The 25,698-nt window shown below is 38.2% G+C and overlaps 1 protein-coding gene across 2 annotated transcripts in view; it reads left to right on the plus strand.

Annotated features, from left to right (window-relative positions):
• The first annotated feature begins 3,028 nt into the window (after window positions 1-3,028).
• The window catches only part of OSBPL9 (oxysterol binding protein like 9), a 178,747-nt gene continuing 156,077 nt past the window's right edge, over window positions 3,029-25,698 (plus strand). The window contains exon 1 of one of the 2 annotated variants that reach the window (XM_032650567.1): window positions 3,029-3,159. In XM_032650567.1, the coding sequence (XP_032506458.1) occupies window positions 3,049-3,159 (111 nt within the window). In that variant the 5' untranslated portion in view covers window positions 3,029-3,048. The remainder of the gene's footprint in view (window positions 3,160-25,698) is intronic. The other variant, XM_032650568.1, reaches the window with a different exon arrangement.

Below are 25,698 nucleotides of genomic sequence, written 5' to 3' on the forward strand. Positions count from 1 at the left end.
TCAGATCTGTCTCCCCAAGGGTGACAGGCCTGTGATATTTATGGGATAAAAAGCAGGGTGGTTTTCAGTGTGGGGAAATGTGATTGGAGGTAGGGAAAAGGTGAGGTATTCAATGTTCTGAGCAGGCCCAGTTTTAGGGTCAGTGGTCCCCACTAGTCCTAGCCAGTCTGAACTGAGCAGGAGCCGACTCCAAATTTCTGGAAAACAACTTAAGCTCCTGTTATTGTAGTGACCCATATGTCAGAAGGTTTTCTGTAGGGATGGTTAAGAAGTACAGTGATATATTACCTAGGCTATGTGAAGCTTGGAGGGTATGCAGTTAGAGAAAGGAAAAAAAAAAATCAAACAAACTGACAGCAGACTTAATCAGTAAAGGCAGGTTACAAACAGTGGGGTTACTAACAAGTTGTTTCCTTATCTGCTGTTCTGTAAGACACAATCAAGGATTTCTGCTTAGGCTCCAGCTTCTGTTAACCCTATGGGACACAGTTTCAACAGAAACAAAAAACAATAAAATATTTAGGAATAAATCTAACCAAGGAGGTGAAAGATCAGTACACTGCAAACTATAAAATATTAATGAAAGAAATTGAAGAAGGCACAGATAAATGGAAAGCTATTTCATGTTCATGAACTGGAAGAATTAATATTGTTAAAATGTTCATACTACCCAAAGCCACTTATAGATTCAATGCAATCTCTCTCAAGATTCCAGTGGCATTTTTTACAGAAACAGAAAAAAAAATCCTGAAATTCATTTAGAACCACAAAAGAGTCTGCTTAGCTAAAGCAATCCTGAGAAAGAATAACACAGCTGGAGGCATCCCACTTTCTGATTTCAAACTATATTACAAAGATATAGTAATCAAAACAGTATGACACTGCCATTAAAAACATATATAGATCAGTGGAACAGAATCAAGAGCCCAGAAATAAACCCATGCATATACAGTCAACTAATATTTGACATGGGAGCCAAGAATGCTCATTCAGTGGGGGAAAGGTAGTCTTTGCAATAAATGGTGCTGGGAAAATTCATATGAAGAAGAATAAAACTAGACCCTTATTTTAAACCACTCACAATAATTAACTCAAAATGGATTAAAGACTTAATTGTAAGACCTGAAACCATAAAACTTCTAGAAGAAAACAGGGGAAAGCTTCTTGAAATAGGTCTGGTCAATGATTTCTTTGGACATGACACTTAAAGCACAAAGCAGCAAAAGAAAAAATAAACAAGTGGGACTACATCAAACTAAAAGTTGGTCAAAAGATTAAAACTTCTGGTTATGAGATATGTAAGTTCTGGGAATGTAGTGTAAAGCATGGTGACTATAGTTAACTATACTGTATTGTATATTTGAGAGGTGCTAAGAGAGTAGATCTTAAAAGTTCTCATCACATGAAAAAAAATTATGGGGTGAGGTGATGGATGTTAACTAAATGTAGTATGGTAATCATTTCACAATATACATATATATCAAGTCATGTACATCTTAAACTTACACAATGTTATATGTCAATTATATCTCAATAAAACTGAGAAAAAAGATATCAAGCAGATCAAGCATAATAAATTTGATCTTACTTTAGCTCTTCACCCAATTTGATTAGCTAGCAAGTAGGTTCTCTGTTTAGCTCCCTCAGTGATATTCTTTCTCCTAGAGCTTCTGTTATCAGCAAAGAGGAGGGATTCACAGCACAGTACCTGAATATACAAAATACTTTTAAGTGCAAAAAATTAAAGACAAAGAAAACCTCTCCCTTGATCTCACAGCCACTTTTAGCTAATGCCCTGCTTCTTAGCTCCCTTTTTCTTACCCTTTACGTCTTAATTTAAATGCCATTTCCTGAGGCACCACTCACAGCCACCTGATATAAAGTAGCTACCCATTGGCTCCCTATTACCCCAGCTTAAATTCTCTGCAAGGCATTCATCACTATTAGATATTTTTCTTGTTTACTTGTTTAGTGTCTGCTTTCCATCACTGAATTTAAGCTCTTAGCAAGGAACCTTTCTGTCTCCTTCAGCGTTGCATTCCCAGGACCTCAGACATTGTCTCAATATGTAGGACAATACTTCCATTGTCCTTATAGGCTCTACGTGATTTCCCCTTACTTTCTGACCTTATCTCCAACTACTTTCTCCTTGCTCGCTGCTCCACTCACAATGAACAATCTGCTGTTCCTTTGCGAGCCTCCCTCCTTCCCTTTCTTTAGGTCTTTGCTCAAAAGTTACTTTCTCATTCAGGCCTTCTCTGTTTGGGAACTTAAAATTGTAGCCCCTACTCTCTGCTTCTTTCCTTGCTTAATTTTTCTCCAAATTACCAAATTGTAACATACTGTATAATTTACTATTTATTTCCTGTTCGCATCATGAAGTCTCTGCTGAATCCCTAAAGCCTAAGAGTATCTAGTACAAAACAAAAAGTATTTGTTTTATTTTATTTTATTTATTTATTCTGCGGTACGCGGGCCTCTCACTGTTGTGGCCTCTCCCGTTGCGGAGCACAGGCTCCAGACGCGCAGGCTCAGTGGCCATGGCTCACGGGCCCAGCCGCTCCGTGGCATGTGGGATCTTCCCGGACCGGGGCACAAACCCGTGTCCCCTGCATCGGCAGGCGGACTGTCAACCACTGCGCCACCAGGGAAGCCCCCCAAAAGTATTTATTAAATGAATGGGTTTGTGAAATGATTGCTTAAATGAATATCAGATGTGAAATCTTTTGGATGTGTAAGGTATCATCATGGGCAGTAAAATTATTTATGTTAATAAATAATCTTAACAGCAGTATTCATGCTTGAGTTCTTCACATCTCAGGTGTGGAGTCCTACACACAACAGGCTCCCCCAAAAATCTTTTTTTTCTTTTTTAAATCGTTTTTTGTGTTTGATAGCTGGGGCCAGGGGTCAGCGAGTCCACCAGGGCGAGGAGCCGGGGGCCCCGCCCTGGCCCCGCCCCTGCCCGCGACGGCCACGCCCACCGCATGCCGAATGCCTTATAGGCGATTGACGTCAGGCAATTTGTTGTCATTGGCGGCTCCCAAGATGGCGTCCATCATGGAAGGGCCGCTGAGTAAATGGACTAACGTAATGAAGGGCTGGCAGTACCGTTGGTTCGTGCTGGACTACAATGCAGGGCTGCTCTCCTATTACACAGTAAGTCCTCGGAGGCAAAGCCCCGAGCGCCTCGGGGGTCGCGATCCCTGGGTGGAGGTGGGGACCGGGCGTTTTGGTAGCTGGGAAGAGGTTGCTAGGCTTGGGGGTGCAGCCGTACGGGAGGGCTCCCTCGTGGGGGAGGGTTTTACGTCCCCGATAGCCAATGAGGGTGAAAGAGATGCTGGTTCAGCCAATAAGCGGGCACCGGCTTTATGATTTATGGGCTGGGGGCGAGCCGTGTTTCTTAGGGTCGGGTGTTTGTTGGGGGGTGGAGTGGGGTGCTGTTGTAGGTGGGTGGGTGGTTGTAGTCGTGTTTTGAGGGGTTCGGTCGCGCGGTCCGTGCGGTTTCCCCTTGTTAATCATGGATTTGGTACTGTCCCCCCAGGCCCTGTAAACGGCCGCGCCCCTTACCTTCCCTCCAGGGATTGAGGAGCGCTGCTTTCTTAGAGCAGTGGTCTGACGAGCTTGGCCGGGTCCTGAAGTGACTTGCCTTCGCAGGTCTGCCCAAGTTGAGCGTCTCTTCACAGGACTCCCGCCTCCATTCCGCGGGAGGCGAGCGTGATCGACGCCTTAACTTTTGAGAGCGGAGGATTTCCTACACAGGAGTCTCTTGTTAGCGAAGAGAGACTGGATAGTGCGATGTTTCCTTAAAGTTATATTCCGGGAAGGGCCGAGTTAAGGGCTTCAGTGTCGTTAAACACGAATCATTGGCCGTGGGAAGGTCCATGAATTGCTATGAATCTTATGTTCTGACTATCCCTCCACCCCCGACGCATTAGAAATGGAAGGTGGGTGGAATTAGAGAAATTACTTCCAAAAGTACTGTCTCTGAATGGTTGGTTAATGGTCTAGTTAATAATAGCCAATGAGAGGGAAGAAGCCTCTTAAAAGAACAAAATGGAATGTCCTGAAGGCTTTGGAAAATAATAGAAGACAGAAGGGAAAAAAAGTCTGATTATGGAAGGAGGGTTAATGTCAATGAGAGAAATGGGGACGCTAGTATTTTTTCGTTAATTTAAAACAATATTTATTGAGCGCCTACTACATGTTAATTGTTATTGCTTTAGGCTAGGGGTGTGTGGGTGTGTGTGCACACGCGTGTGCACGTGAGCAAGAATCAACAGAGATCAATATATTCATCATTCCTTTTCTGTGGAGCTTATCTTCTAGTCTAGTGGTTCCCCTAATTAATTTTACTCACGATAATTCTGCAGGGTAAGTATTCATTATCCCCATTTTACAGTTTTGGAATCTGAGGCTCCTGGCTTTTAAGCAGTTTGCTCAAGATCACAGAGCTAGCAGTAAGCAGTGTTATCAGGGTTCTAAATAACTGGCTTTTTTACTTTTTCCATTACACTTCACTTTCACTACAGGAAGGAGAAAAATGCAATCTTTGAGTTACTAAAGACAAGCCTGCAGGAGTAACAAGTATAACTTTCAACATCAACTTCCTTTCTTTACATAATTTTTAAAGGGAAAAAAAAAGACCAAACCTGAATGAGGTTTAAATGCATTGTTCAAGATTATCTTTAGGTAGCCATGAAAGAGAGGCAAATGAACATTATATCCTGAAAACTCTGGAATTATGAAATCCCATAGTTCAGATACATGAAGAGTAATATTGGGTTTCAGTAGAAGTAATAATCAGAAAATCCTTTTGAACCTTTCCAGCCTATTCAAGGTAGAGTAATTTCAGTGAGTGGCACTATGGAATGAAGTTACTCTACAAATCCCAACTTTGTGTGGGTCTGAATCTAGGGTCACACTGGAGAGGCCCCAAGCTGGGGTTCTTGGGAACTCCTAGCGCAGACAGAATCTTCCTTTTTTCCTGTTTTTCTTCCTTTGTCATATCCTTTTTCTGCCTCCTTGCCCTTTTACTTTCTGAATATCTTGGCAAATCTCTCTTTGTCTTACTGGCTAAATACGGTTTTTTAAATTATACTTCTTCCCTGCCACCTTCCCCCACCCCATTACTTATCCTCCCTTCTGAGATTAGACTATAAAGACATCATCCCTGCCAGCAGAAGGAGGTATCATATTTCTCACTAATGGATATTTAGAAGCTTTTTTTCTTGTTCTTTGGTGTTAAAGTATTTGCCAGCAGCTAAACCACAGAGAAATACTGTAAAATAAAATGATCTTGTGAAAATAAAATGATACTCAATCCCAAATTAGAGGAGGTCCAGTAAAGATGGGAAAAGGGGCTTCCCTGGTGGCGCAGTGGTTGAGAGTCCGCCTGCCTATGCAGGGGACACGGGTTCGTGCCCTGGTCCGGGAGGATCCCACATGCCGCGGAGCGTCTGGGCCCGTGAGCCATGGCCGCTGGCCTGCGCGTCCGGAGCCTGCGCTCTGCAGCGGGAGAGGCCACAACAGTGAGAGGCCCACGTACGGCAAAAAAAAAAAAAAAAAAAAAAAAAAGAGATGGGAAAAGGATAAGTATTCATCTAAAGAGAAAGTAGGAAACATTGAATGTTGGCAATGAATTCTGTACACTTGGACATTGTTTCAGTACATTAGGATTTGGAAGGATGAAGGTACATCTTAATGATTTGCATGTGGCTGTTAACTTGGGTCTGCATCTTCTAGGAGGAGTATCTGAATTAGTTGTACAACATTTTAACCAGAGCAGTAAATAGCAAGTTACTCTATTCCTTGTTTCCCAAATCACTCGGGCTCTGGTCTGGCTCTGTGGTTGCAGGCCTATTCTCGGGTGGCCATGAAAACCCTGGACTAAACTAAATTGGCCTTGTTTTGGAGTCAGCCTGTACCAAGAATTGATATTGGGATAATCTCAGGGTTGGAAAGGATCACAGGAATTGCTGTGAACTAAATAGATTCACCCAAACCTCACCTTAGCCTGGATCTTCTCTTCTGGACCTGGGCCCAGACCCAAACCTATCTTCTGGGAATGGATGGTCTTTTTACTTTACATTTCTTTTACTTTCATAATACATAAATTTTCAGTTTTTGCAAAAGAGTTTCGTATATTATTCTGACCAATACAGGAACAGAGAAACTGATTACCTTCTTTAGAAAAGTAGAATTAGGCAATCTTTTCAGTTCAAGCTCAGTCTTTTAATTATTAAAAACAATTATTCATTCAGCAAGCATTTATCTGGGACTTTTTAATAGGCACTTTACTATATACGTTGGAGGTACAAGCACGAAGGAGAGAGTCCCTTCCATCTAGGAACTCACAATCTAGCAGAGCAGAAGCTAAGCATAATTTCAAAACAATATGGTAAATTCTACAATAGAAGTAAGAGTAGACTGCTGTGGGCACATTGCCTAAAAAAGGCTAGAGAGACATTTGAGCCGAGACTTAAAGGTAGAAGAGAAGAAGGGCATTTCAGGCAGTGGGAAATATGTACAAATTGGGAAACTTGAGAATGTAAAATGCATTAAGATATTGAGAATTTCTGAGCAGCTTCAGTGTAAAGGTGTGTAGGGAGATAACAGGAGATTGAGTCCAGAAGGTATTTGGAGCCATAGGTCAGGCCTGGAGATGAAGACCTGTTAGATTATAGCACAGAATTTGTTGAATTTTTATTAGGTGAGATGCCCAGGGAGGGCTAAGGATATAAATTTGGGAACACTGTGTGGACAGCCAACCGTTTAGGTGAATCATGATCACAAAGGAAGACAAGAAAGGAAAGAAAATTGAGGGAGACATAGATACGTGATATAGATTATGTGAGATATAGATATGTGAGGAGTTGGAAGGTTAGAAAGTTAATGGAGGTCGTGCCTTTTGTAAATTTATCAAATGTTTATTGATTATGTACTATGTGCCAGGAACTATGCTAAGAAGAAGGGTTAAAATGGTAAATAAGATGGATATAGTCCATAGTCTCGTGATACCTAGAGTCTACTGCCGTGTACATCAGGTAAGAGCTGTGATAAGGGAAGCATAGGATTTTGGGAGGTGCAGAGGTGGGTAACTTGACTCTGTCTTGGAGGGTCAGAAAAGGTTTCCTAGAAGAAGTAGGTTTGCTGTTACCTGAATGGTGAATAGAGATTAGCCATGTGAGCAGAGAGAGAAAAGTGCTTGAGATAGAGGGAATAAATGTTTTTCAAGGAGACAAGAGTAAGGAGTTCGTTAGTCCTGGAGTTTGGGCTGTGTGGTGGACAATGGTGAGAGGAGCTGGAGAGAGAAGCAGGGGCCCAATAATGAAAGGCTTTCTTGATCAACCATGCTAAGGAATTTGAACTTTACCCTGCCAGGGCAGTGGAAAGTCATTTAAGTGTTGTAAGCACTTTTTGTTATAGAAAAAAATTTTTATTATAGAAAATTTCTTTCAAACATACACAGAAGAGGATAGTAAAATGAATTCCTGTCATCCAGCTTGTACAATATCAACATATGGCCAACCTTGTCTTATTAATCCTCCCAATAGCTCCTTCCTAGCCCACTGGATTACTTTAAAGCAGATCCCAGAACTCATTATTTCATTTGTGAATATTTCAGTATGTATTACTAAATGTTAAGGTTTCTCTCTTAAAAAATGTTATCACAATACCATTATTACAACTAAATAATAATAATTATTTATTAATATTTTCAACTATCCAGTCAGTGTTTAATTTCCTTGATTTTTTTCTCAAATGCCTCTCCCTCACCAGTTGGTTTATTTGAGTCAGGATTCCAAATAAGATCCACATATAAAACTGAGTCTCTTTTACTCTATAGGTCTTCCTTCCCTCTTTTTTTCTTTATCATTCATTTGCTTTTTTTTCAATTAAAAAATTTTTTTTGGCTGCATTGGGTCTTAATTGCTGCACACAGGCTTTCCCTAGTTGCGGCAAGCAGACGCTACTCTTTGTGTGGTGCTTGGGCTTCTCATTACGGTGGCTTCTTTTGTTACAGAGCCGGGCCGTAGGTGCGCAGGCTTCAGTAGCAGCACGTGGGCTCAGTAGCTGCGGCATTCAGGCCCAGAAGTTGCGGCGCGCGGGCTCTAGGGCATGTGGGCTTCAGTAGTTGTGATGCGTGGGCTCAGTAGTTGTGGCTTGCGAGCTCTAGAGCTCAGGCTCAGTAGTTGTGGTGCACGGGCTTAGTTGCTCCGTGGCATGTGGGATCTTCCCGGACCAGGGCTTGAACCCATGTCCCCTGCATTAGCAGGCGGATTCTTAACCACTGTGCCACCAGGGAAGTCCTGCCATTCATTGATTGAAGACAGCAAATTATTGTGTAGATTTTCTACATTCTGGATTTTGCTGATAATATTCTTGTGGTATGTTTATACATGTTCCTTTGTCCTCCGTGTTTTCTATAAACTTATAATTAGAGCTAGAAGCTTAACTTTTTTTTTCCTTTGGGCAGGAATACTTTGTAGGTGGAACATATTACAGGTATCTCCCGCTTTTTGAGAGTTTGCTTTACCCCACTTCACTTTGAGGAAAGACCTATATTATTACCTGTTTTTGCTAACCAGAAGAAATCTGAAGAGGATTTTTGCTTTTATGGAAAACAGGTGAAAAGCAAAAATAGCATTCAGAAGTTTTTTTTTGCAGTGAGCTGTTATAAAGGCAGTGAGTACCCCAAGCAGCAAGAGTGGCGCCAGTAAGCTCCGTCCCTGGGAACTACACAGCATCAAACTGCCATAGCTTTGAACTGTGTCTGTGAGCATCTTTGCTTTACCTTGGTTTATTTTGTGCATCCATTAGAAAGATGTGTCCTAAGGTTATTGCTTCTTTGCTTTATGCCATTTCAGGAAGGTTTCATAGGAACAGTGTACTTTCAGGTAGCAGGGGAAACCTGTACATCAAGTGGCACATGATGTCTGGTTGTCTCTCTGATTTTTAAAATTGATCAATAGCTTCAGGTAAGATTTGTATTCTTTAAAGAATACTATGGTTACAGAAAAATAATGAAGTCATATTGACAGGATTTCAGTGATTGATTGGATGTGAGTGAAAGGGGAGGAGGAGTCTGATGAAATCCAGGATTTTAGATTTCCTTTGATGAATGATGATAGGAAGGATAAGAAGTATAGGTTGGGGTGAGAAAGGTGGTTGCTTTGGGGCATGTTGAAATTGATGTAAAGATATCGTGTAGTCTGGAACTTAGGGAAAAATCTGGGTTACAGGTAAATATTAGCTTTACACAAATGGAGAGTCGAGAGAGTGAGTGGGAATAATAGAGAGCTTTGAATAGAACACTGAGAAACACCGTTGGATTAGATATCTATTGCTTTGTAACAAATTACCCACAGTTTTAGCCACTTAAAACAACAAATATTTATTATTGCTTAGTTTCTGTGGCTCAGAACTTTGGGAGTGACTTAGCTAGGTGGTTCTGCCTCAAAGTCTCTCATGAAGTTGCAGTCAAGACATTGGCTAGGTTTGCAGTCACCTGAAAGGCTTGACTGGAGTTGGAGGATTTGCTTCCAAGATGACTCACAATCACGGCTGTTGGCAGAAAGCCTTAGTTTCTTGCTGGCTGTTGGAAGGTGGCCTCAGTTCCGCACCAGCCAACCTCTCTGTTAGGCTACATGAGCGTCATCATGATAGAGCATCTGGCTTCACTCAGAAGGAGTAATCCAAGTAAGAGCCAGGAGGAAGCCAAAGTGCTTAGTATGACCTGGTCTGAGGACATCACTTCTGACTTATTCTGTTCATTAGAAACGAATCATTAAGTTAGGCTCATATGCTCATGGGGATGGGAATTTTAGGCATGGGCAGGAGAATTAGGCTCTGCCTTTTGAAAGGAGTGTCAAAGAGTTTGTGGAGGGATTTTAAACCATCACAGTCATATTTAAGGGATTGGCAGAGAAAAGAGCCTGCACAGGAGAGTGAAAAGGGACAGCCAGAGGTATCAGAGAAAAACCAGAAGAATGTGGCAGTCAAGGTGTGAATAGTGAATTGGCATGAATACTATTGAGAGAATTGAATAGATGAAATCTTAAAAATATCCATTGGATTGATCAATTTGAACATCACTGATGCCCTCAAAGAGAGAAGTTTCCATGGAGTTGTGGGTGTGGAAGCCAGATTAGAGTGGTTTGAAGACTAAATAGGAGGTAAGAAGTGGAGAAAATAAGTGTAGTTTACTCAAGATGTTTCATTGTGAAAGAGGCAGAGAAGAATATGGAATTGAGGGGAAGGGTTTCTAAGGTAGGAGTATGCTTAAATGTTGTAGGGATGAGAAGCAGGGTCCGTGTTAAAAATGAGAGTAGAGTCAAGATTTAAGGAATGTAGTAGACATTTAGATCAATGGCCATGGGAACTGGAAAAAGGAATAACTAGGGACATGTTGAAGATTAATCAGGTTGTATAAGGAACTAGTTGAGATTATAAAATATGATTTGTTTAGTCATTACCCATAAATATTTAACACTCTTTCTTGATTTGTATTGTTTTTATAACACTTTGGAGAGAATGTTAGAAATAGTGAGTTAGTAAGTTATCAGGGCCACTCAAGGTAGTCTTTGTAAAAGGAATCATTAGAGAAATAATATGTTCTTTGCTGTTACATGCTGACTGAAAGAGACTCATAGTGACTTTGAATTTCAAAACCATTGGTAATCTAAACACATTTAAGTGTTATTTGGCAATCCTTAGCAATGTCTGGAAGGTGATTAAAAAAGAAATCTGTCATCTAATTCTTGGATTTTAGGTTTTTGAAGAGCTTAAGTATATGTGTTTCTCTTGCAAAGATGTAAAGGAGGGAGTCTCAGATTCTCCTAGAAAGATATCAGCACCACTCACATCAAACAATTAAAAGTGAATTTATACTTTTCTAAATAAACTGTTTTTGAATATATCAAATATGATTTTTATATTAAGCTTACATGGTACATAGTAATAATCCAAATCTTAATATAGTAGTTTTAGAATTGTAAAAGGAACAGAAGAAAAATTGTATCTAATCTAAATGCCCTGAAAAGAAAAGAAAGAAGCCTCCTAAGAGGGTAAGTAGAACCAGTGGGAAGAAGTATATGGAAATTTTATATCTTTTGCTTTCCTTGAATACTCTCATCGGTCAAGGAGTCTGATTCCTCCAGCTCCGTTTTTTTCCCTCCAGACTGCTTTGGCTATTCGGGGTCTTTTGTGTCTCCATACAAATTTTAAGACTTTTTGTTCTAGTTCCGTAAAAAATGCCATTGGTAATTTGATAGGGATTGCATTGAATCTGTAGATTGCTTTGGGTAGTATAGTCATTTTCACGATATTGATCCTTCCAATCTAAAAACATGGTATATCTCTCCATCTGTTTGTATCATCTTTAATTTCTTTCATCAGTGTCTTACAGTTCGCTGCATACAGGTCTTTTGTCTCCCTAGGTAGGTTCGCTGCATACAGGTCTTTTGTCTCCCTAGGTAGGTTTATTCCTAGGTATTTTATTCTTTTTGTTGCAATGGTAAATGGGAGTGTTTCCTTAATTTCTCTTTCTGATTTTTCATCATTAGTGTATAGGAATGCAAGAGATTTCTGTGCATTAATTTTGTTTCCTGCAACTTTACCAAATTCATTGATTAGCTCTAGTAGTTTTCTGGTGGCATTTTTAGGATTCTCTGTGTATAGTATGTCACCTGCAAGCAGTGACAGTTTTGCTTCTTTTCCAATTTGTATTCCTTTTATTTCTTTTTCTTCTCTGATTGCCGTAGCTAGGACTTCCAAAACTATGTTGAATAATAGTGGTGAGAGTGGACATCCTTGTTTTGTTCCTCAACTTAGAGGAAATGCTTTCAGTTTTTCACCATTGACAATGATGTTTGCTGTGGGTTTGTCGTATATGGCCTTTATTATGTTGAGGTAGGTTCCCTCTATGCCCACTTTCTGGAGAGTTTTTTTGCAAAAGTTAAGTTTACATGATACATGGAATCATATAAATGGAATCATATTCAAGGAAAGTATTTTGAGGTATTCATAATTAATTTTTTCCCATTCACATGACAAAGATTATTATGAAAGTTGATATTCTGTGTCCCAGAGTTTTGTTCACATTAAGCCTTCATCCTAAGATTGTCCACTTATTTAATTTAATTTAATTTATTTTAGCATTACTCTTATGGCACAGATGGGCAAATAAAATATTGGGTGAATATTTGGTTTGTCACTCTGGCAACTATCTCTACAGTCTCTCTCAATCCTCCTCTTTCCTCCATCACTCGTAGAAGATGCCATGCTTCCCAGAGACAATAGAGTCCATTTGGTGGAAACACTCTCAACTGCTCGTACTCCCACCTGTTGGTATACTTACTTTCCTGCCTATCCTTCTCTGTCATGATGGAAGAGGTAATCCTTGGGTGTTCTGGATTTCATCTGCTCACACATTTTTTGAGGATCTCAGTCTATAGATTTTCTCCTTTTTCTGCTTTCCTCCCTCTCTCCTGTATGTCTTCAACTTCTTCCTTTCTATGTACAGACTTTTGTTGTTTAAGAATATTTATTTTGCAGTATAACAACTAAACATCATAGTTGTAACAATTTCATATGGAAAATTTTAGTAAATTTTTAGGTTGCCTGGTGCTTTTCATTTTTTATTGAGATATTAATACATATACCATCTCTTTGAAAGATACAGTTCAATGAGCTTTTTACTTTTAGTTTATTCACAGAAGTGTATAACCATATCCACAATCAATTTTAGAAAATTTTCATTACCCCTAAAAGAAACCCTATTTCTATTAACAGTCACTTCCAGTATTTCACCCCTAGCCCTAGGCAACCACTAATCTACTTTCAGTCTCTGTAGATTTGCCTCTTTTGGACATTTCATATAAATAGAATCATATTATTAAAGTATTCTTCAAATAATTCTAATATGGCTTCTTTCATTTAACATGGTGTTTTCAAGGTCCATCCATATTGTAACATATGTCAGTGCTTTTTATTGCTGCGTGTTCTGTTATATGTATAGTCCACATTTTATTTATTCATTCATCAGCTGATGAACATTTCAGTTGTTTCCACATTTGGGGTATTATGATTAATGATACTGTGAACACTTGTGTACATAAGTTTTGGTGTGGACATATGTTTTCATTTTTCTTGGATATATATCTAGGAGTGGATATATATTTGGATATATATCTCCAAATATATTTCATTTTTCTTGGATATATATCTAGGAGTGGAATTGCCAAGTCATACGGTAACTCTGTTTAACTTTTTGAGGAACTGCCAGACTGTTTTCCAAAGTAGCTGCACCTTTTTACATTCCCACTAGGGGTATAAGGGTTCCAGTTTCTCTGCATCCTTGCCAACAATTTGTTATTGTCTGTCATTTTGATTATAGCCATCCTAGTGGGTGTGAAGTAGTATCTTACTATATTTTGATTTGTGTTTCCCTGGTGACTATTGATGTTGAGCATCTTTTTGTGTGCTTAATGGCTGTTTGTAAATCTTATTAAGAGAAATATCTATTTGGGTCCTTTGCCCATTTTTAAATTGGGTTGTCTTTGTTGTAAGAATTTTTTATATATTCTAGATACAAGTCCCTTATGAGATACATGATTTTCAAATATTTTCTCCCTTTCTGTGGGTTGTCTTTTTACTTTCTTGATAGTGTCCTTTGAAGCACAAAAATTTTTTAATTTGACTCTGTCTAATTTATCTTTTGTTGCTTGTGCTTTTGGTGGTATATCTGGAAAACCATTGCTTAATCTAAAGTCACAAAGTTTTATTCCCAAGTTTTCTTCTAAGAATTTTATAGTTTTAGCTCTTACATTTAGGTCTTTGATCCATTTTGAATTAATTTTTGTATATGGTGTGAGCTAAGGGTCACATTATTTTTAAAAAACTTTATATTCTTTATTATTTTTATTATTCTTTTGCATGTGGGTAACCAGTTATTCTAGCACCATATATTGAAAACACTATTTTTTCTCCATTGAATTGTCTTGACACTCTTGTTGAAAATCAGTTAACCATAAACCATGTGAAGATTTATTTCTGGACTCTCAGTTCTATTCCATTGATCTTTATGTCTATTCTTATGCCAGTGTCACACTATTTCAATTACTGTAGCTTTGTAGTAAGTTTTGAAATTGGGAAGTGTAAGGCCTTTAGCTTTGTTCTTTTTCAAGATGTTTTGGCTATTCTGGGTTCCTTGAATTTCTATATGAATTTTAGGATCTACTGGCTTTTTCATTAACAAATTAATGTGGACTGTATCTCTCCCAAGTTGAAAAATATCTCTGCTAATTCTGTGTCTCCCTGGAAATACCATCTTAACCTCTCTTCTTCAGGATAGGTGAACCTATTGGAAGAGTCTTCTGCATTGTCTGTCTTTATTCACCCATCTTGCATTTACCTTACAGCAATCTTTTTACCTCCAGATTTCACTGAAAATCCTAGCAAAGGTCTCCAATGATAGCTTTGTTGCTAAACCCAGTGGGTGCTTTTTACCCTTAGTTTTAATATCGCTGTCTCTGCAGAATTTGACATTACTCTTTATTTTAAAGCTTTAAAAAATAGTTTTATTGTTCTTGAAGAGATGACAACATAATCTTAATTTTTAAAAATTGAAACAATAGCAAAAACTATATTAGGTAGAAGGAAGGAAAGTTCTACTGGAAATCCTACTATCTGTGTTTTGGAGAATAGTTTTCCTAGCAACTCTGTGCTTATATACATATTTATGTATATTTTGTACAAATGGAATCATTTTATACATGATATTCTACAACCTAAGAGCATTTTATTAAAAGTTTTCTACATAATTTGTTGTACCATTTTGTATTGCATTTCTTCAAGTAGCAAAATGAACAAAGGATATCACTTTTCCTTCATCCTTACGTAATGAGATCTCAGTCATCTGGCTTTGGGAGATTAGGATTCCCATGCTGTTTGTGATGCTGGAAAAGAATGTACAATAATTTGTATTATGTCCCACCCAGTCTGCTAGGTTAAGGCAGTTACAAAGACCCACTCACAAACAAAAGACTCCACTTGTTTTTTTTATAAATTTATTTATTTATTTTTGGCTGTGTTGGGTCTTCATTTCTGTGCGAGGGCTTTCTCTAGTTGAGGTGAGCGGGAGCCACTCTTCATCGTGGTGCGCGGGCCTTTCACTGTCGCGTCCTCTCTTGTTGCGGAGCACAGGCTCCAGACACGCAGGCTCAGTAGTTGTGGCTCACGGGCCTAGTTGCTCCGCGGCATGTGGGATCTTCCCAGACCAGGGCTCGAACCCGTGTCCCCTGCATTGGCAGGCAGACTCTCAACCACTGCGCCACCAGGGAAGCCCCAAAAGACTCCCCTTCTTAATGAGGGAGTGGCAAAGTTCTAGAAGAGCTTGTGGGATGAGAAATACCATTATAGACCATTTTTGGGAAATACAGTGTGCCACAAGCCTCTACTATATTAATCATTGTCGTAGGTATTTTCTAATATTGTCAAATACATTGCCTCATTAAGCCTCATAACTTCTCCCATTTTTTCTTGCTACCACTATTGCATATAAATCACCATAATGTCTCACTTGGTCTATCACAAAAACCTCATAACTGGTCTCTTTGTTTCCTTTTTGTGCTCTAAAGTCCATTTTCTATCAACAGCCCAAGTGATCTTTAAAAAAAATGAAAAAAAAAAAGGATCATGTTTTTCCCCCTACTTAAAATTCTCTAATATTAGACTATAGGAAAAAAATCCAAACTCTTTACTATGACTTATGGCTTTATGATCTTTCTCCACTTACCTTTCTACAGTAAACCTTTTGCTCACCACTCTCTATCCACTCTAGCTTTTTTTGTATGTTCCTAAAACACCTCAAACTTGTTCCTGCCTCAGGCCTTTGCATATATTTTCTGGCTTCCTGGACTGATATTATCCCACGACTGTACCATGGCTGATTCCTTGTTGGTGTACAGGTCTTCATTTAGGCGTCACTGCTCAGAGAAGTCTTTCCTTAACAACCATCTAAAGTAGACCTCACTGTCAGTCACTAGCACAATGGTCTTGTTTTATTTTTTCATAGCATTTCTTGTTAGCTGCTAAAATTATTTTGTTTGTTTGTTTATGTCTATTTCCCTCTGGAATGTAAGCATTCCCTCTGGAATGTAAGTCTCTGTTCCATGACAACAGAGACTTATGTTCATCATTTTGTCTTTAGTATCTAGAGCAGTGCCTGGCACTTAGTGAGTATTCAATAAATATTTATGGAATGAACAATAGTGTGAAATAGTTTTTACTTCCTTTACACATGAAGAAATTGAGATGTAAGAGATCACATGGTAGTTTCTCTGTACGTGATTAAGCCTTCCGACTCCAGATAGAATGTTCTTTCTGTCTGCGGATACTGAATTGTGCTAGCATTGATATTTTAAAATGAAAATAAACCCAAGTTATCACTAGTCTGCTTACAGGTAATAACTAATTTACATCATTATCACGATGAAATAAACGTTCTTCGGAGGCTCTTCTAAAGTGCAAACTGCATTGATTAATCATTAAAAAGTACTGAATCCTTTTACATCTAAGTTGTAAGATAGGGACTTAAATCATCCCCTTTGAAGTGCCAAGGATAAACAAGACTCTTCTTCCATTCCAGTTCACCGAAAGCCTACTAGAGAAGGGGAGGAGAAGCAGATACTAAGTCTTAGAATTTGTTGATTGATGATTTTTTTTAATTCACAAAATGTGAGCACAGAAATGTAGTGGCAAATTCTTGAAGCTAATTCTACTTTGAAATTTTAGTCACGCAGAAGGGGATGAAGTGTAAATTTCAGATAGGTGATGATATCCTTTGTGACCAACCCACCATTCTGTTCTGTGTTTGCATGTTAATTAGACCTGATAAAGAATGAGTGTTTTTATTCTTTCTAAAATTTTTTTAATTTTTATTTTTTTAATTTTTAATTTTAATTTTTTTTTTTTTTGCCGTATGCGGGCCTCTCACCGCCGTGGCCTCTCCCCTCGCGGAGCACAGGCTCCGGACGTGCAGGCTCAGCGGCCATGGCTCATGGGCCCAGCCACTCCGCGGCACGTGGGGTCCTCCCGGACCGGGGCACGAACCCATGTCCCCTGCATTGGCAGGCGGACTGTCAACCACTGCACCACCAGGGAAGCCCCTAATTTTTATTTTTTGATTGAATTATAGTTGATTTACAGTATTGTATTAATTTCTGCTGTACAGCAAAGTGACTTAGATATACATATATATACATTCTTTTTTACATTCTTTTCCATTATAGTTTATCACAGGATATTGAATATAGTTCCCTGTGCTATACAGTAGGACCTTGTTGTTTATGTATTCTATATATAATAGTTGGCAGCTTCTAACCCAAAATTCCTAATCCATCCCTTCCCCACCCCTTCTCCCTTTTGGCAACCACAAGTCTGTTCAGAATGAGTGTTTTTAACTACAAATAGAACTACCATATGACCCAGCAATCCCACTACTGGACATATACCCTGAGAAAACCATAATTCAAAAAGGTCATGTACCAAAATGTTCATTGCAGCTCTATTTACAATAGCCCAGAGATGGAAACAACCTAAGTGTCCATCATCGGATGAATGGATAAAGATGTGGCACATATATACAATGGAATATTACTCAGCCATAAAAAGAAACGAAATTGAGCTGTTTGTAATGAGGTGGATAGACCTAGAGTCTGTCATACAGAGTGAAGTAAGTCAGAAAGAGAAAGACAAATACCGTATGCTAACACATATATAAGAAATTTAAGAAAAAAAATGTCATGAAGAACCTAGGGGTAAGACAGGAATAAAGACACAGACCTACTAGAGAATGGACTTGAGGATATGGGGAGGGGGAAGGGTAAGCTGTGACAAAGCAAGAGAGAGGCATGGACATATATACACTACCAAACGTAAGGTAGATAGCTGGTGGGAGGCAGCTGCATAGCACAGGGAGATCATCTCGGTGCTTTGTGACCGCCTGGAGGGGTGGGATAGGGAGGGTGGGAGGGAGGGAGATGCAAGAGGGAAGAGATATGGGAACATATGTATATATATAACTGATTCACTTTGTTACAAAGCAGAAACTAACAGAATTGTAAAGCAATTATACTCCAATAAAGATGTAAAAAAAAAAAGAATGAGTGTTTTTAAATTGCCTTTTTAAAAAGTGTTTTTTTCCCTCTTGATTATAAAAGTAAAGTATGTCTATTGCAGATCATTGACTTCTCAAGTCCTTGAAAGTTTCTTAAGCCCTTTGGCATAGTTCTTGAATTCTTGACCTATTTCCTTATTCTTGCTCATAATCCTGCTTTCCCTTGAGCACCAACATCTAAGAGAAATTCTTTAAGAAAATAATTTCTTAGGCAATGTTTGAATTTATAACAACTTTCCCCATATCTTTTGATATTCACATGCTGTATTTTGAGTGCTTTTCCTAGCTAACCTGGGAACCATTTTTAACAGTTTCTTTGCAAAAATTTGTTCTGGATTCTAAACCCTAAATTTGAACAAGGAGCTTTTGGAGCATAGCCTCATTCTAATTTGGGACCTGAAGGATGAGTTTTAGAATTAGGACTAAGACTTCAAAAATCCATGGTTCTGGCTATTGTTCTGGCAATACAAGAACAACACAAAGAATTTGCATTTCACCAAAAATATCTACAAACAATAAATGCTGGAGAGGGTGTGGAGAAAATGGAACCCTCTTGCACTGTTGGTGGGAATGTAAATTGATACAGCCACTATGGAGAACAGTATGGAGGTTCCTTTAGAAACTAACAATAGAACTACCATATGACCCAGCAATCCCATTACTGGGCATATACCCTGAGAAAACCATAATTCAAAAAGAGACATGTACTGCAGTGTTCATTGCAGTACTATTTACAATAGCCAGGACACGGAAGCAACCTAAGTGTCCATTAACAGATGAAATGATAAAGAAGATGTGGCACATATATACAATGGAATATTACTCAGCCATAAAAAGAAATGAATTGAGCTATTTGTAGTGAGGTGGATGGACCTAGAGTCTGTCATACAGAGTGAAGTAAGTCAGAAAGAGAAAAACATATACCGTATGCTAACACATATATATGGAATCTAACAACAAAAAAAAAGTGATTCTGAAGAACCTACAGGCAGGACAGGAATAAAGATGCAGGCGTAGAGAATGGACTTGAGGACACGGGGAGGGGGAAGGGTAAGCTGGGACGAAGTGAGAGCGTGGCATGGACGTATATACACTACCAAATGTAAAAGAGATAACTAGTGGGAAGCAGCTGCATAGCACAGGGACATCAGCTCGGTGCTTTGTGACCACCTAGCAGGGTGAGATAGGGAGGGTGGGAGGGAGATGCAAGAGGGAGGGGATATGGGTATATATGTATATGTATAGCTGATTCACTTTGTTATACAGCAGAAGCTAAGACAACAATGTAAAGCAATTATACTCCAATAAAGATGTTAAAAAAATTTTGCATTATACAAATTTTCCCATCTTCGTAGTGCTTTTCATGCTGTTCATCTTTCCATTATCTTATTATCTTGGGCCCTGACTTAGTCTTTTCCAAATAAGGAGAAACCTTGGCAATTTTTAATAGAAAAGTGGAGTTGAATGATAATGGATTATCACTGCACAGTTTGGTGAGAGAAGTACTAATATACAGCATAAACCACCTGGAGTTTAACACACCCCCATCATTTCTTTCAATCACTTTTTTGTGAAATAACATTAATCACTATTTAGTATTTTGGGCAGTATTTGAAAAACTAAACAAACATAGGAAATATATATTGAGGTCCAATATATATTAACATACCTTAAGTAATTTGTAGCACTTAGACTACTAGTTAGTATTTAATATTTAACTTTTTCTTAGAAAGGATGCGCAATCCCTGCCATCATAGCTGTGCTTAATTAAACCCTGTGAAAGTGGTTCTCTTTCTACTGGCCTGAAATTCTGATTTGAAGATAAAATTGTCCTTTTTAAGAAATAGTGAGAGACCTGGGACTTTACAATGTAAGATTTCACTAGATCAAAATACAGGTCTACAGTCCTTTACCCATAATTCTGAAATCCCTCAGTCTCTGAATTCCAGAAGTTTTTTTTCTAAATTTATTATATTCTCATTTGGAAGTAAAGCCTGTCTTGAACTGTATGGCTATTTATAATCTCTGTCATACTTAGTGTAAATATATGTTGTACTACCTAAATAGTAGTTTGCTGAATTGTGAAATTAATTAAATGCTTAATACTTCAGACTCCACTGCAGGTGTGACACAGTTTATGTACTATATGTATATTACTTTTCAAAAATTGTGAATTTCAAAACACATTTGATCTGAAAGTCTCAGATAAGAGATGTGGACCTGTATCTGTTATCTAATGACGTAGGGGTTTACATGCCAGCAATAGTTCAGAAGGCAGGGGTACCACCGTCTGAAGTATTGCTGCGAGGATTTGTAGGGTGGCAGTTATACTGTTGAGTTCAGAAGGATCACTGATTTGACACTCAGCCTTTGTGGCTCAGAAAATCTTGGAAAGAAAACTTAAATTAACCAGATCTATAGTAACTGGTAGAATGCATGGCGTTTAGAGTCAGACCTGGATGGGAATCCTCTCTATCCCACTTATTATATGTGAGTCCATGGGCAGGTTACATAAAACTTTCTGAGCCTTTATTTTCTCAATTACAAAATGGATATAATAAAAGAACCTATATCATAAGATTGATGTGAGAATTAATTAATATTATACTTAAAGCACTAGCACAGTGTCTGGCATATAAGTGCTCAGTAAATATTAACAAAAAGCTAAAGTTTATGACAGTGTTTGACATATAATAATATTCACTAAATGTACATTGTGGTAACTATTATATAAGCTAATTTTCAAATTTATTCATAACAAGATATATAACTGTTAAGGAGACTGCATATTTAGGCTATCTCATTAGTGCATTAGTACATATAGTCTCTGAAAGCAAGCTATATGGGTTGCCAAATTTATAAGCAGAAGCAGACGAAAGGGAGTTATATATTATATTATAGCTATTTAATCAGACATTGATATCAAGATGCAGTATCTCTGTGTTAGAGACATACCTATTACAAGAACCAAACAGGTCTAATCTGTTGATCAGCAAAACTTCTATTCTGGCTTTCTGGTTCGGGTTCTGGCCTTCCTACTGTAGTTCTATTACTTTTAATACTTTCTGATACTTAGTATAATTAGTCATAATTAGTATAATTACCTCTAGGCTGTTCCAGCTCTTAAAGATGATCTTGTATATATCTCTGTTCTGATACATGTCTGGTTTCTTTGAAGGAAGACAGCCATCTTCCAGGATCTTGGAGAGACCCCAAATATCACTGTCCCCTTGTATACTGATTCAATATATTTTCCTAAGGCTCTATCTGTAGTATACTGCTGCTCGAATGAGGCCCTCTGTAATGGGGAGGGGAAGATGAGGAAGTTATCTATCCCTATGAATGATAGGGAAAATTCCTCCATTATTGTGGGTTTGTGAATCCTCAGTGTTTCTGGTGGTGTAGCTTTCCAGTAGCATGATGACATTTTGGGCTATTGAGTGCCCACAAGGCATTAACTAGTGAAGGCTCTCTGGTACATTAAATACTATCAAGATGGCTTAAGGAGTCTGTGCTCTCCCAAATAGAAAGGAGACTACAGGAATGGGTGTTATTGCTGTCATTTCCTATTTTGTAGTTGTTGTTGTAAACAGTGTATCTTTGTGGAATTCTGGCAAGTACTATTTATTTATTTACTTTTATTGAGATATAATTATACCCAATTAAAAACCCCACAGATTTCAAGTATACATTTAGATGAGTTTTGACATTTGTTTACACCCTTGTTACCAGTATCAATCAAAAGATAGAGCATTGCTGTCATCCTGCAAAATTTCCTCCTGTCCTTTTCCTGTCCATTCTACACCCTAGAGCCAGCCTCTTGTGATTTCAATCTTTAGGTTAGCTTTGCCTAGCAGGTTGAGCCCCTGCTAGGTGTTCCAGGAGTGCATGGTCCAAGGAGCAACACTAGCTAGAAGCGCAACCTCATGTACTTTTGGGAATGAACTAACGTGTGACTCAATACTGAAGCAGTATTACCTTCATGTTAAAAGGAAGGAGACCATTTTGACATTTGTCCACATTCATCGTCCGCTTGTCTTCTACCATCAATTTATTGTTTATTCTTTGCAAAGGTATAGCAGGGGTGTTGGGTAGAAGAGGACACATGGATGAATCAGAAACCCTGCTCTCTAAGAGAAGTGATGAAGCATGCACATACATTATTTTCATATAAGATAGAAGTAATATGTGCCTTAAGAAAGGTAAGATGGGGTGCTGTGTATTAAAAAGTTCAGAAGAAGGAAACTTCCCTTTTAGCTATGAGAGATTCAGAGCAAGTCAGATGAGACTCTTGCTTCATCTTTAATAAAGATTTAGTTTATTAAAGTAAAATTAACATTCAAATAAAAATTTAAGTGTCTTTACATACACGTTTGGGGAGGCATTCTTTGCTTTATAAAAGGATTGTAGAATTAGTTTAAATGGCAAACTAATCTTCCCTAATGAATTTTGAACATATTTGTGCACAACTTTTCCAGATACATTTGCTTTGTTAAGCAGAGGAAATGCACAGTATATTAACAGTTAAACAGGTTTTCATTATGGCACTATATACCAGCACCAAGCTAGATTTTGTGAGTTAATTTGTTAATTTAAAATACTTTTGAGTACTTAGTGTATGCTAGGAATATACTGAACTAATCTTTAATGTAAGTTTATATCCTGTTGGAGATACAGTTAAGTAGTTATAATTAAGATACAATTAAGAGGTTACCTTGGTGTTGAATTTGATTTAGTGCTTATATACCATTATTAGAGATTATTATTGCTCTCTAATTGTTTTATGTAATATTTTTAAATGCAGTTATAAAAATTGAGAATGCAGTAAATTGTACCTCAGCATATGAGCTGGGTTGAAAGAGGGTTCACAGAGGAAGTGTGTGAGCATGAAGTAGCGAAAATATATGTTTTTGTTTTACTTTGTTATTTGTCTTTTTGTAGGCTGTCTATGTTTTATTACTAAAGCAGTTTGGGGTCTATGTATATGTGTAGAGGGAACTGAGACATGTCTGAAAGAAAGTGTGGCCTGATGGGAGTAAAGTTAGCTTACATTTAGAGAAAATGATTGCAGATCTCTGTTTGCTATATTTAAGGTAGAAGCAAGGAAGGGACGTGGACCTTGTGCCTTTTTTTTTTAATTAATTAATTTATTTTTATATTTATTTTTGGCTGTGTTGGGTCTTCGTTTCTATGTGAGGGCTTTCTCTAGTTGCGGCAAGCGGGGGCCACTCTTTATCGCGGTGCGTGGGCCTCTCACTATCGCGGCCTCTCCTGTTGCAGAGCACAGGCTCCAGACGCACAGGCTCAGTAGTTGTGGCTCACGGGCCTAGTTGCTCCATGGCATATGGGATCTTCCCACACCAGGGCTCGAACCTGTGTCCCCTGCATTGGCAGGCAGATTCTCAACCACTGTGCCACCAGGGAAGCCCCCCTTGTGCCTTTTATACAGCAGGTCCTATGCTAAGTGATTTACTTATATTAACTCAGTACCTGCAATGATCCCATGAGAGTAATACCCAGATTTACAAATGAGGAAACTACGGCTCAGGAAATTTTAGTGATTTGGCCAAGGTCACACTACCAGCAAGTTGGCAGGGCTGGAATTCAAAATCTTCTCTCTCTCACTCCACAGTCCATGTTATTTCATTAAATTGTACTATCTGTAGGATAAGTTACATGTCTGGATGTACTTTTAAAAAAATAATTTCTTCTAAAAATTGTACTTCCTTTAAAAATTTTTGTAAACCATGTTGGGGGATTGAAATAATTTTGTACATTTAAATGAAAGAGTTCAGGGACTTCCCTGGCAGTCTAGTGGTTAAGACCCTGTGCTTCAATGCAGGGGGTGTGGGTTTGATCCCTGGTCAGGGAACTAAGATCCCACATGCCGTGCAGCCATAAAAAAAGAAAAGAAAAATAAATAAAATAAATTAAAATAAATAAATAAAGTTAAAAAATAAATGAGAGAGTTCACATGGGTATATCTATAGCCTCAGAAGCCTCAATGGAGAATATTTTGAGCTATCCTTAATTTAAATTACTTATGTAGCCTTCCCTTCAGAAGATTTTTTATATGTGGTACACAGAAGTTCAGCTAAAGTAATAAAATATATCCAGAGTGTGACAATTAAGAGACCCTACTGGGATTTTGAAAGGGGTTATATTAAATCTGTAGATCAATTTGGAGAGTATTGCTGTTGTATTGACAATAGTAGCCCACCAATCCATGAACACAAAATGTCCTTCCATGTATTTAGATCTTTAATCTCTTTCAACAATGTTTTGTAGTTTCAGTGGAAAAGTCTTGTACTTTCAAAAATTAGGTTTATTACTAAGTATTTTTATTCTTTTTGGTAATATTATAGATGGAATTATTTTGTTAATTTTTTTCAGATAGCTTGTTCCAAGGGTATAGAAATACAATCTATCTTTTTGAATTAATTTTTTTCATTTTCTTCAGGTATATGCTCAGGAGTGGAATTGCTAGATCATATGGTAGTTCTATTTTAATTTTTTGAGGAAACTCTGTACTGTTTTCCATGGTTGTACCAATTTACATTCCCACCAACAGTGTACTAGGGTTCCTGTGAAAAATCTTCTCCCATTCAGTAGGTTGCCTTTTTGTTTTGTTGATGGTCTCCTTTGCTGTGCAAAAGCTTTTAAGTTTGATTAAGTCCCATTTGTTTATTTTTGCTTTTGTTTCCCTTGCCTAAGGAGACAGTTCCAAAAAAATATTGTTAAGACCTATATCAAAGAGTGTACTGCCTATGTTTTCTTCTAGGAGTTTTATGGTTTCTGGTCTTACATTTAGGTCTTTAATCCATTTTGAGTTTATTTTTGTGTATAGTGTGAGAAATGTTCTAATTAATTTTTTTGTTTTTTTTGCGGTACGTGGGCCTCTCACTGTTGTGGCCTCTCCCGTTGCGGAGCACAGGCTCTGGTAGGGCAGGCTCAGCGGCTATGGCTCACGGGCCCAGCCGCTCCGTGGCATATGGGATCTTCCCGGACCGTGGCACAAGTCCGTGTCCCCTGCATCGGCAGGCAGACTCTCAACCACTGCGCCACCAGGGAAGCCCCTAATTCATTTTTTTAGAATGTAGCTGTCCAGTTTTCCCAACATCATTTAACTGAAGAGATTGTCTTTTCCCCATTGTATATTCTTGCCTCCTTTATTATAGGTTAATTGACCATATGTGCAAGGGTTTATTTTTGGGCTCTCTATTTTGTTCCATTGATCTATATGTCTGTTTTTGTGCCAGTACCATACTGTTTTGATTACTGTAGCTTTGTAGTATAGTCTGAAGCCAGGCAACATGATACCTCCAGCATTGTTCTTTTTTCTCAAGATGCTTTAGCTATTTGGGGTCTTTTGTGGTTCCATACAAATTTTAGTATTATTTATTCTAGTTCTCTGAAAAATGTCATGGATATTTTCATAGGGATCGCATTAAATCTGTAGATTGCTTTGGTTAGTATGGATATTTTAACAATATTAATTCTTCTAACCCATAAACATG

This window comes from Phocoena sinus, chromosome 1, assembly GCF_008692025.1.
Source record: "Phocoena sinus isolate mPhoSin1 chromosome 1, mPhoSin1.pri, whole genome shotgun sequence".
Taxonomy (NCBI): domain Eukaryota; kingdom Metazoa; phylum Chordata; class Mammalia; order Artiodactyla; family Phocoenidae; genus Phocoena; species Phocoena sinus.